The sequence below is a fragment of the Girardinichthys multiradiatus genome, chromosome 20 (assembly GCF_021462225.1).
Source record: "Girardinichthys multiradiatus isolate DD_20200921_A chromosome 20, DD_fGirMul_XY1, whole genome shotgun sequence".
Taxonomy (NCBI): domain Eukaryota; kingdom Metazoa; phylum Chordata; class Actinopteri; order Cyprinodontiformes; family Goodeidae; genus Girardinichthys; species Girardinichthys multiradiatus.
The window spans coordinates 12,342,131-12,352,898 of record NC_061812.1 but is presented as its reverse complement, the minus strand read 5'-3'; the positions used below and the strand labels follow the sequence as shown (position 1 = coordinate 12,352,898).

Sequence of the window (10,768 nt, the reverse complement as noted above, 5' to 3'; positions counted from 1 at the left end):
TGAGCAAAGTATTCAGTAAAAATAAATTAAGTATTATATTGTCATATGTTGATTTCAGCTGAGGTAGAGATAATGGAATAATATGTTTGACTCTTAATACCCTTGCATTCAAGAAATGTGATCAATTCTAAATGTTATGAAGACATAGGAAAATGATTTAAAACAAGGAACACTGGAATGTTCATTTGGTGGAGGAGTGGATGTCATTTAATTGACTTCACCAGCAGCCGACCATGCCCCAAAGGGATTTGGCACAAGTCGAAAAGCAGCCCCTCCCATTCTAAATGGGTCTAAACATTTGATCCAATTATGGAAAGTTCAAAATATGTCAAATAACCAATATTTCCAAAAGATTTTAGATTATTTGAAAGATGAGCAGAGGTAAAAGACAACTTCTGATGTTTTGTTTTATACGTACTTGGTGAAACTTTCTTCAGTGACAGAGATTTAGCATTTGCAATAAAAGCTCAATTAAACCTCCGATTTTTTGGCTTTTAAATTTTTTGATCTTAAAGTCAGACTGAAAAATTAGGTCAGTTTATCATTCACATTGACTTCAATGTAAATCTGTTTTAGATCTGAATTAAAACTCAAATGTGAACCACAATTCTAAACTAATAACAGCATGGAAAGGCTCCAGGGTAGCTAGATAGTAGTTAGTTTTCCTAAAGTGGATCAAACAGAATAAAACTAAGAGATCATAGAACCAGGTGCAGCTCATAGAATTAAATCCTTTATGTGGGAGTTTTCCATCCCAACCACAGTTGTCTGTTGTCAGACTTTATGGTTGTGATCAGTGTCTCTGATCTCACTTTGAGATCTCTGTATTGTCTCAGAATGATAAAAACACTGAGCAAGATGCAGGTCAGGTTTCAAGGCTTCTCGTTGGTTCAGGCATTGAGACATTATATCCAGACCAAGATCCACACAATCAAGTGGAGAAGTGGATCCATAAATAGGAGGGATGGAGCCATCAGAGGTTAAAATTTATCTAAAGCATGAAGCTCCAACCACCTAAAATTAGTCCTGGAATGGCCAACTTACATTTCTTCAATTTAGTAATGTGTTTGTCTTCTATATAGGCCACTGTTCTTTTACTCTCTCTGTTGGCACAAAACGTTAACCACGTTAATACCAACTATCCCTTTAGTGTATCATCATTTATTGTCACCACCAGTTTGAATAGTTGTACCTTTGTCTGATAAAAATACAGAATTTTGGTTCTCCAGTTATAGGATGTTTTGGTGAAGACCATGAATCTATTGTGATATATGTTTTAGCTTAATGGCAACCAGCTGGATTATCATTCTTTGAAAATCTGAAGAATCCTTGTCTCAGAATATTTAGTGGGACTCATACTGGTGAAAAGATTCTGTTCTGGTTTGTAAAGATGTAATGCCATTTTGATCTATTCATTAAAAAAAATCTTAAGTTACAAACATCTAAATTTTGAAAGGTTTTTATTTAGCTGAATCTTTACTTTCTGTTGTTTAAAGGTGAAATGCCCAACAACAATGACCCTCCTTAAAGAGGTCATGATGGCCTTATGCTTTACATAATGAAGCACGCTTCTATTGTTCCTCCTATGATAGGACAGAGTGTGGGAAAACAGAAAAGGCTCAGTCACAGAGTCGCTGTGGGAGAATAGATGCAGACCTTTGCCCTTAGGGGGGCAGGTTAAAAAGGGTCCCGTCTCCAAAGACACCAGTTCTTTTCAGCCATTATAGTGGTTTTAAATGTTGTAACCTCCTTCAGGTAAATCTGTATCAACTCCTTGAAAAGTTTTTTTTTTTTTTTGAAGGTTTGTCTTGTTTTTATAAAGTTTTTAGAGAAATGTGTTTCAGAAGTTGTTCACCAGCTGGTTTTTGCAGGGTACATTTTTTTCAATAGATTTATTCACAGTAATCTTACCACTTCCTGGTATAGGTCATGTTTTGGCTTATTTGCTATGGTGCCATAATTTGCACAGACTGTTTTTGACAACATAAATGTGTAGAAAACAATAGAAGAAGCCTTCTTCAGATTATTCCTGAACAAATGAATTTTTATCACAGAGCAATATAATGACCACAGGTCATAGGAGGGGCCTACTGTAAAATCAACAGTGTAATCATAAAAATTATTTCTCAGTCCTCAAATCTGTTTTGCTTATGATTTGCCCAAATAGGGGACAAATCTGAATAAAATGTAAAGAAAAATGTTACAAACATAAAAAAAAACCGTGGATAGCAAAAATGTTTGTTAATGAGATGCACTCTAAGCAAATTATGTATTAGCTCTCCAGAGGCATCTGGCACACTTCAAGACTCGGTGTCCCCAAAAGATACGTCATTGTTTATAAGCGGAACCAGACTATACGGGCCCAAAGGTAATGATGCGCTAAAATTTTGATTATGGGGTAATAATTTAAGATAATTATGTCCCAAACTTGGATGTGCCAAACAGTTTTTGTGCACTGTTGGACAGGCTTCCTGATTTTTTCCTGTACGAAATCTCAAAGCCATCAATGGAATCATCTCTGTCCAGATGGTTGGTGATGTAATGCTGTGTGTCTAAGAGCTACCACCTGTCACAGACATGCCTTTTGTAGTTTACTAATCACAGCAGAGACCCCGTGTGGGAAACTCAGCTCGAAGTGCTACTCACCCTCACTACACGGCACGTGTCAGAGTTAATAATTACTCTGAAGTGCAAACAGGGCACGTGCCAAAAATCAGCTGCATCTGGACATCAGCGTGTTAATTGTCAATAATTGTTTTTTTAAAGAGTCCTACCTTCTTAAATTATTAGAGTGATGCTTCATAGAATCCTTCCTTATTGCTTAAAATAGAATTCTACAAAAACATTAATTTGTATAAAACTCAAAACTTAATTATTTTGCATGTGAGAAGAAAGACTTTTGTTACTTTTTTCATTTTTTAGTAAATCGATAGATAAATCATCTGTCTCAGTCTGCAAACTTTTATTTCCAGCTAGATTTTGTACACTATATTATATTTAAAGTGTGGAGTTATCCTAACTCCATTGATCTCCACCTTTGGGAGCATATCAGCTTTCAGGGTCACCACTTTCCCACACTGACACAGAGAGCTGTGAGTCTGCTCCACCTGCTCCCTCTGAAATCTAACAATTATCCCTGCAGGCATTAACGACAGCCTGTTAGTGCCCCACATGGCTATTGTCTCTCTAGAAGATCTGATTGGCTCAGACTGTGGGAAAGCTCCGCCAGAGAGAGAACCACACATTGATATGGAGATCTCCGACTATAAATAGGAGGGATGAAGCCAGCAGATATCAGATTCTCTCTTCAGAGACCTCCACAGCATCGACACCAAATTATGGCACCTACAATCACGGCAGCAATGACCAACTCTGAGGATCATCTGACTTTGAAGCACAAGGTAAGTCAAATTGTCAGAAATCCCGTCAGAATTTGAGCTTTTTTTCTGTTATTAACCAAGTACATTCCAGAATAGGCTTACTAATGACCTTCCTCTTGTTTCTGCAGCGCAGAAAGCCTCTGGTGGAGAAGTTACGCAGAGAGCGAATTAACAGCAGCATTGAGCAACTCAAATCTCTTCTGGGTCCAGAGTTCCTCAAACAGCAGCCAGACTCCAAGTTTGACAAAGCAGACATCCTGGAGATGACAGTTAGCTTCCTGACACAGCAGCTGCAGCAGAACCAGCAGCAGAGGAGTCAGCTGAATCAGCGTAAACATCTTGAGGCTTCTTTGGATGACAACCTGAAAGAGGCGGAAATCTCTCTGAGCTCCACAGTTCTGACCAGCACAGACGAGGACACAGACCTTAGAGTTCTGTGGAGGCCCTGGTAGACACCTACGGACTAAAGCTGTTATTAGACTGTATAAGAAGATCACATTAGTAAAACATGTCTATCCTTAGAAACGCTGATTACTTTTTTATTCTGTTTAAACAGAGCTATTATGATGTAAATACATTTTGTTGTTTTGTTTTTTTTGTTACATTTCCTAGTGGAAATGGCTGTAGCATCTTTTGTGTTAAGATGGAAAATAATCTTATCCTGCATGTTGGATGAAACTTCACTGATTGAATAGCAATTTCTTTTTACTTTGCTTCAGGGCAAATAATAATAATACTGATAAGATGTATGATGTTTGTATCAGTAAAAAGACCATATTGGTCAAAGATACTGAACTAAATGCTTTGACATTTTAAGAACCTGATCTTCTGTTTGTGCAGAAGAATTGCTTCTATTTTTGAAGTCTTGTTATTAAGTGCAAGATATAATTTTCTCAGGAAATAACATGAAATGTTTTGATGCATGTTGCATGGAACAATTATTTTTGTCAAGTAAATGTTTTAATATCTGGCTGTACTTTAAGTACAGTAATGCTAAGGTAGCACTTGCTACATTTTGATTTCTATTTATTGCCGTGATGAGAAATGAAGGACAAGTTTCATTAATGGACTTTAAATCTCTTTGATTACTTCAAACTGATCTTTTTAAGATCATTAGGCTAGGTTAATGCTTTAATTCTTAAAGGTTTAATGATAACACAATTTTAATAATTGTACTTGCTTTTCTGTGATTGACACAGAGCACACTGATCATTTTTGATCAGATAATATAGATGTTCTTTTGCTGAACATTTTGTCATCATCACTTTATGGGATTACCGAAAGATGATGAATATTCTAAGGTCAATTTACTTGTTAAATTGTTTTTCAGGTTGAACAGTTTTGAGTGGATAATATTCACTTCATTAAACTAAATTTAGTGCTTGTAAAGATTTAAGTGATCGGTTTAGGTCAGAAAGAAGATTATACACAAGATTTACAAAAATTCAAAGAACAGTGAGTTCTCAAAGTTGTTTATCTTTTATAAAGATGTTGTTCCTTTACTCTCTGAGTACACTGTGTCTTGTAGAAATCTGCAAATTGTTGTTTGATGTTTCATCAGATTTATTTGGAGTTTCATGACTGTAAAGTGTTTAAGTTAATAAACACAACCTAACTCTCAATAAGTGAGTTCCTGTTGTTTGTCTGACATACTTCTCTGTAAAGAAGCGACAGATGCCTCCTTTTGTTTTTCCTTTTTCAGTAGTTCATAATTTTTATTATTATTCTTAAGTTTTGTTAAATTAGAAAAAGGACCATTCTGAATATTGTAAATGTTTATAAACATGTCATGGATTTAATTTATTTAATTTCCTTTGGGGTGAATGAAGCATTATTGAATATGATTGAATTTAATTAAATTCAGCTGAATTTGAATTGAATTGAACTGAAAAAGACACACTTCAATTTAAAAGTTTGATCAAGTGATGTTAACAGGGTGAAGCATTACTATTGTTCCCCCAGTAAAACCAGTGCACTGACAGAATGTGGGAAACCAGAACAAATACAGTGACAGAGATGCTGAGGGACAGTTGATCCATATTTCAGCCTGAAGGGACTGAGGTTCTGCAGAAATGAGTTCCTTTAAACATGTGTGAAATGAAATCACTGGTCAAAGCAGCTTAGATTTTTCTGTTATCACCACAGTTTATGGCCATCTTGTTTTATCAAATAACAAGAACATTTGACTGGTAAAAACTGTATATTTTATGCAAAGTTATGGTAAAGGTATTTTAGGGTTTGAAGTAAATTTTGAAATAAGAAAAGGTTTACAGTGAGGGAATAGATGTCATCCTTTTCACAGAGATAATGATGTTGGCATTTGTTTCAAAAATGCAGACACACAATTAGGTTCATAATGATTGAGTTTATCATGAAAATTAAACATCAAGCTCTATTAAATGCATCCAGAAAATACGCAGCTGTCTAATCTGGGAAACTGCAACAACAGAATGCTCCGTTATCAGTGGTGATTCTTAAGTATTACGATCAATGAATATAACAGATTAAAACAAACTATTTGGATTCCGATGAAAGTCATATTCTTTCATAGAATTTGAAATTACAAAAATTCCTAGAGACAACCAATAGGGTCCTTTCCCTCCAGATGGTTCGTGAGGAAATTTTGCGGACTTAAGCTTCTGTATTGTTTCTATGTTTGAAGGCTTGTCTGGCTGTACTATAAGTATAGTATATAAGTATAGTAATGCTATAGTAATGCTATGGTAGCACTTGCAATATTTTGATTACTATTTATCCCTGTTATCAGAAATGTAAAGTGCCTTTGAATTATAAGTTTCATTAATTGACTTTTAATTTGATGGATTATTCCAAACTGATATCCTAAACTCTAGATGTTAATCCTTTAATTTATAGAGGTTTAATGACACTAACACTTGATTTTAATAAGTGTACCTACTTTTTTGTGGTTGAAACAGATGAGAATTCAATAATTTTGATCTTTTGTCAAACTGTTTGTTTCATGTTGAATATTAAGTTTTGTTTTGACAGTGTTCACATCACTGAACCACTAAATTAAATTCACTGGTTGTAAAAAATGATGTGGTCTGTTTTAGGGTCAGATGAATGAGGTTCGTTATCTTTTTTAAAAAGTGTAATGTTTTTTTCATGTTTTCCAAAATGTCAAAGGACGGGGAGTTCTGTAAGTTATTTTTTTATAAAGATATAAAGCTCCGTCCTCTTTCTGAGTACACTTTGTCTTGTGGAAATCTACAAGTTGTTGTTTGATGTTTCATTAGATTTATTTTGAAATTTGAATTTACCACATCTACTGGTTAAGTTAGACTTTTTCTCATCTAGAGTCTAAGAATCTCATTTCTTGACAAACGTCTTGAGCTAATCCAGGTCCAGTGAAGAACTTAGCCAGAGCCAGGGCAAACTTTAGATTAAAGATTATTCCATACACGGTGGATGGGAAAATGAATTATTCCAGTTATATCAATGAACATAAAAGACCATTATTACCAACACCAGAAAAGAAAAATCTCTCAGACTGCAAAAACTAGCTGAATGAAAAAACAATGCATAAATTCTACAATGCAATATGTGAGAATCAGAATCAGAATCAGAATCAGCATTATTGCCAAGTTCGTGCATACAAACAAGGAATTTGACTCCGGTACACTTTGCTCTTCTGTTCTGTTTTTGCATTACAGAATATGCAAATTTACAATTTACAATGTACAATATACAATGTACAATGCAATATTCTGCATTACAGAATATACAAATTTACAATTTACAATGTAAAATATACACATATCTAACAGAAAAGGTGCATTTGCAACATCTGTATGCTGTTGTTCTGTACTCTATTGAATGTTCATCAGAGAAACAACCTGGGGGAAGAAACTGTCTCTGTGGCGGCTGGTTTTAGTAAACAGTGCTCTGTAGCGGCGGCCTGAAGGTAAAACTCTAAACAGTTTATGTGCAGGGTGTGTGGGGTCTGCAGAGATTTTAGCAGTTCTTTTCTTGACCCTTGACCTGTATAAGTCCTGGATGGAGGGAAGGTCAGCCCTGATTATTCTCTCTGCAGTCCTGATTATTCGTTGCAGTCTGCACCTGTCCTGTTTTGTGGATGAGCCAAACCACACTGAGATGGATGAAGACAGAACAGACTGAATGATGGCAGTGTAGAAGATGACCAACAGCTCCTGTGGAAGGTTGAACTTCTTGAGTTGCCTCAGGAAGTACAGTCTCTGCTGGGCCTTCTTTTGAACAGTGTCTATGTGTGAAGACCATCTCAGGTCCTCATAGATGGTGGTTCCTAAGAACCTGAAGTGGTCCACGGCCGATACAGTGTTGTTGAGGATGGTGAGGGGGGTGTATGGGGTGGTGTTCTCCGAAGGTCCACCACCATTTCCACAGTCTTGAGTGGGTTCAGTTCAAGGTAGTTCTGACCGCACCAGTGTACCAGCCGATCCACCTGCTGTCTGTATGCAGACTCATCACCATCCTGGATCAGTCCAATAACAGTGGTGTCGTCTGCAAACTTAAGGAGTTTCACGGACGAGTCCGATGAGGTGCAGTCATTTGTGTACAGAGAAAATAGGAGTGGGGATAGAACACACCCCTGGGGGCCACCAGTACTTATTGATCTGGTTCGGGAGAAGATGCTCCCCAGTCTCACCTGCTGCTGTCGGTCTGTCAAGAAGCTGTTGATCCACTGACAGGTGGAGGCTGGGACGTTGAGCTGTGTGAGCTTCTGGTGGAGGATGTCTGGTATGATAGTGTTGAAGGCCGAGCTGACGTCTACAAACAGGATCCTGGTGTATGTCCCTGGGTGGTTGAGGTGTTGCAGGATGAAGTGTAGACCTAAGTTAACAGTATCATCTGCCGACCTGTTTGCTCAGTAAGCAAATTGCAGGGGGGCCAGCAGGGGGCCTGTGATGTCTTTCAGGTGCTTCAGCACCAGCCGCTCAAAGGATTTCATGACCACAGACGTCAGGGCTACAGGCCTGTAGTCATTTAATTCTACGATTGTGGGTTTCTTGGGAACCAGGATGATGGTGGATCGTTTGAGGCAGGAGGGGACCTCACATTTCTCCAGTGACTTGTTGAAGATCCTTGTGAAGATCGGAGCAAGTTGATGTGCAGGCCGAGGTGGGAATGGATTACGTCTTACGTCTGACCCTGCTGATCAGGCCCCCTTTCAGCTACATTTCAGCTATTATGGAACCTTCCTAGGATGCCATATACCATTAAGTTTCTTTCTGCACAAGATAGCTAGCTGTACAAGAATTGTAAAAACTGGCTGTCAATAAAAGTAAAGCTTGTTCCCACTTGCCATGCACTTGCATGTGACAGAGGTTCAAATTCCGATTTCAGGACTTCCCAGATCTGTTTATTATGTGCTGGGTTTAAAGAAAGACAGCACAGTTCTTCTTGATGAAAGTGGCTATGCACATACAAACTTATCCTCATCCAGTCAGACTTGTGCAACAGCACTACACTCAACACATACCCCCACTAGAAGACTATGGCTCATGTATAATTTATCAGAAATAATTCTTGATCATTACAGTTCATAACTATTATATATCAAAAAATAATTATTATTAAAATTGTTGTTTTTTATTGTGAAAAAAAAAGATTTCTCTGCTGAATTTTAAATTTAACTTACTATTATTGAGCCAAACAGTGGGTTTCTTTCCCTCCTGATGGTTGGTGATGTAACTCTCTGTTTCTATAGCAACACCCAGCCAGCATCTGTCTTGGAAATCTCTTTGTGCTCCATTGACCACAGCACAGGGAGTCAGTGTGGGAAACTCCAATCTATCTACTCCTCACGCTGCCTGCAAGGCACATGCCACCTTGTCTGCATCTGAATATCTGTAGTAGTGTGTATAATCTTTCAAAAGTTTTTCAAATACAATTAAATTGATGCAGAAGACATAATTTTCTTTAACCTGGCTTCATAAACTACCATTTTATGTTTTACAAAAGAAATATCTTCTAAACCTATTGACGTTTAGCAGAAAAAAAGAATAATACTGAACAGTTTGTTGTGAAAATATATATAGTAACGGTTTTTCCATATGAGGTTAATATGATAAATTGTCTGTAAAAGTCAATGATTCCATTTTTCAAGTTGCATATGTTCACTCTCTGTAGCTTCCCAATTTTTTCAGATTAATGGAGCTCTACGAGTTTTTCTTTATCTCCTGTTAGATCTTTATTCGTTCCCTTGAGACCTATCTATCATCCTTACTGAATGATGTGCTGCTGCTTCATATGCTTCATTGTCATAGAGAGCCATCTGATTAATTCAGACTAACTAATCAGAAACTTCATCCAGACCGAGATCCTCATATTAATGTGAAGATGTGAGACCATAAATAGGGGGATGAAGCCAGCAGAGAACCACAGAGATCCAATCATGGCACAGACAATCACTGTATTAATTACTAACTCTGAGGTAAATATGAAATTCATGGAAGGTTAATTATCTTTTTTGGGGGTTTGGAATTGTTGACACAAATGCTACAATGTGGATTAAGTTGCATAATGAGAGGGCAGCAGCACTCAGAACTTTTGAAGAATGTCAACCAGCTACAATCTTCATCAGAGAAGTCATAAGCTGACCTCTTTTCTGTGAGCTTGACAGTCCTGACCAGCATCACCAAAGATGAACATCAATTTAACATTGTCCTCTGGAAGCTGCGGTAGACAACTGCAGGCGGATGACTGACAAACGGAGAAAACCATATTGATTCAATTTTCCTGAACTAAATTTGTGGAACTTTTATGGACTTGTTGCTTTGTATCAACAGTTTGAGTGTTTTCTTTTCTGCATTTTTCAAAAATTGTTATATTAATGCATCAGCCAATATTGTTAATTAAATTATGGAAACATTATTTTCCATTTAGTTTCCATTTTATTAATAAAGGTTATTTTCATGCATAAGTGGTTGTAAGAGTCATTTAATTGACTTTCTGTCTCTCAATACTCTCAAATGATCTGTTCTAAGATTTCAACACATTTTTAATTTATCCTAAAAGATTCATTTTGTATCACAATACTGATGATTTGATGACTCACTCTGGGGTAAAAAAGACCACCTGTTCTTTATTTACTTAATTTAGATTATCTTTATCTAAATTATAAAAGTTATTTTTTGCAACAAGTTGCAACGGTGACTTTTAGTGATGAATAAACATGATCTGTACACCTACAATCTCACAGTGTGATCTTTGTATTGAATGCCTTTAAATTATCTGTTTTAAGGTCAGACAGGTAATTGTTTTTACTTCTATTTCTGCAACTGTTTGCCAGAAATGTTGTTGGTCTTTTATAAAGCTCCTCTTTCTTTATTTTCTTTGAGTACAATGTGTCTTGTGACAACCTACAGGCTGTTGTTTGATATATC

The 10,768-nt window shown here is 36.7% G+C and overlaps 1 protein-coding gene across 1 annotated transcript; it reads left to right on the top strand.

Moving 5' to 3' along the window:
* The first annotated feature begins 3,269 nt into the window (after positions 1-3,269).
* LOC124857104 (enhancer of split m7 protein-like) lies at positions 3,270-5,002 on the top strand. Its single transcript, XM_047348224.1, has 2 exons — positions 3,270-3,401; positions 3,509-5,002. Exons 1-2 carry the CDS (start codon positions 3,279-3,281, stop codon positions 3,830-3,832), a joined length of 447 nt encoding a protein of 148 aa, XP_047204180.1. The 5' UTR covers positions 3,270-3,278; the 3' UTR covers positions 3,833-5,002.
* The last annotated feature ends 5,766 nt before the right edge of the window (positions 5,003-10,768 follow it).

Bases quoted from the DNA above. Each gene is read 5' to 3' on its own strand.
- LOC124857104 (XM_047348224.1), top strand. From the start codon at position 3,279: ATGAAGCCAGCAGATATCAGATTCTCTCTTCAGAGACCTCCACAGCAT. The intron at 3,402-3,508 runs GTAAGTCAAATT...TTGTTTCTGCAG, and splicing joins ATCTGACTTTGAAGCACAAG to CGCAGAAAGCCTCTGGTGGA.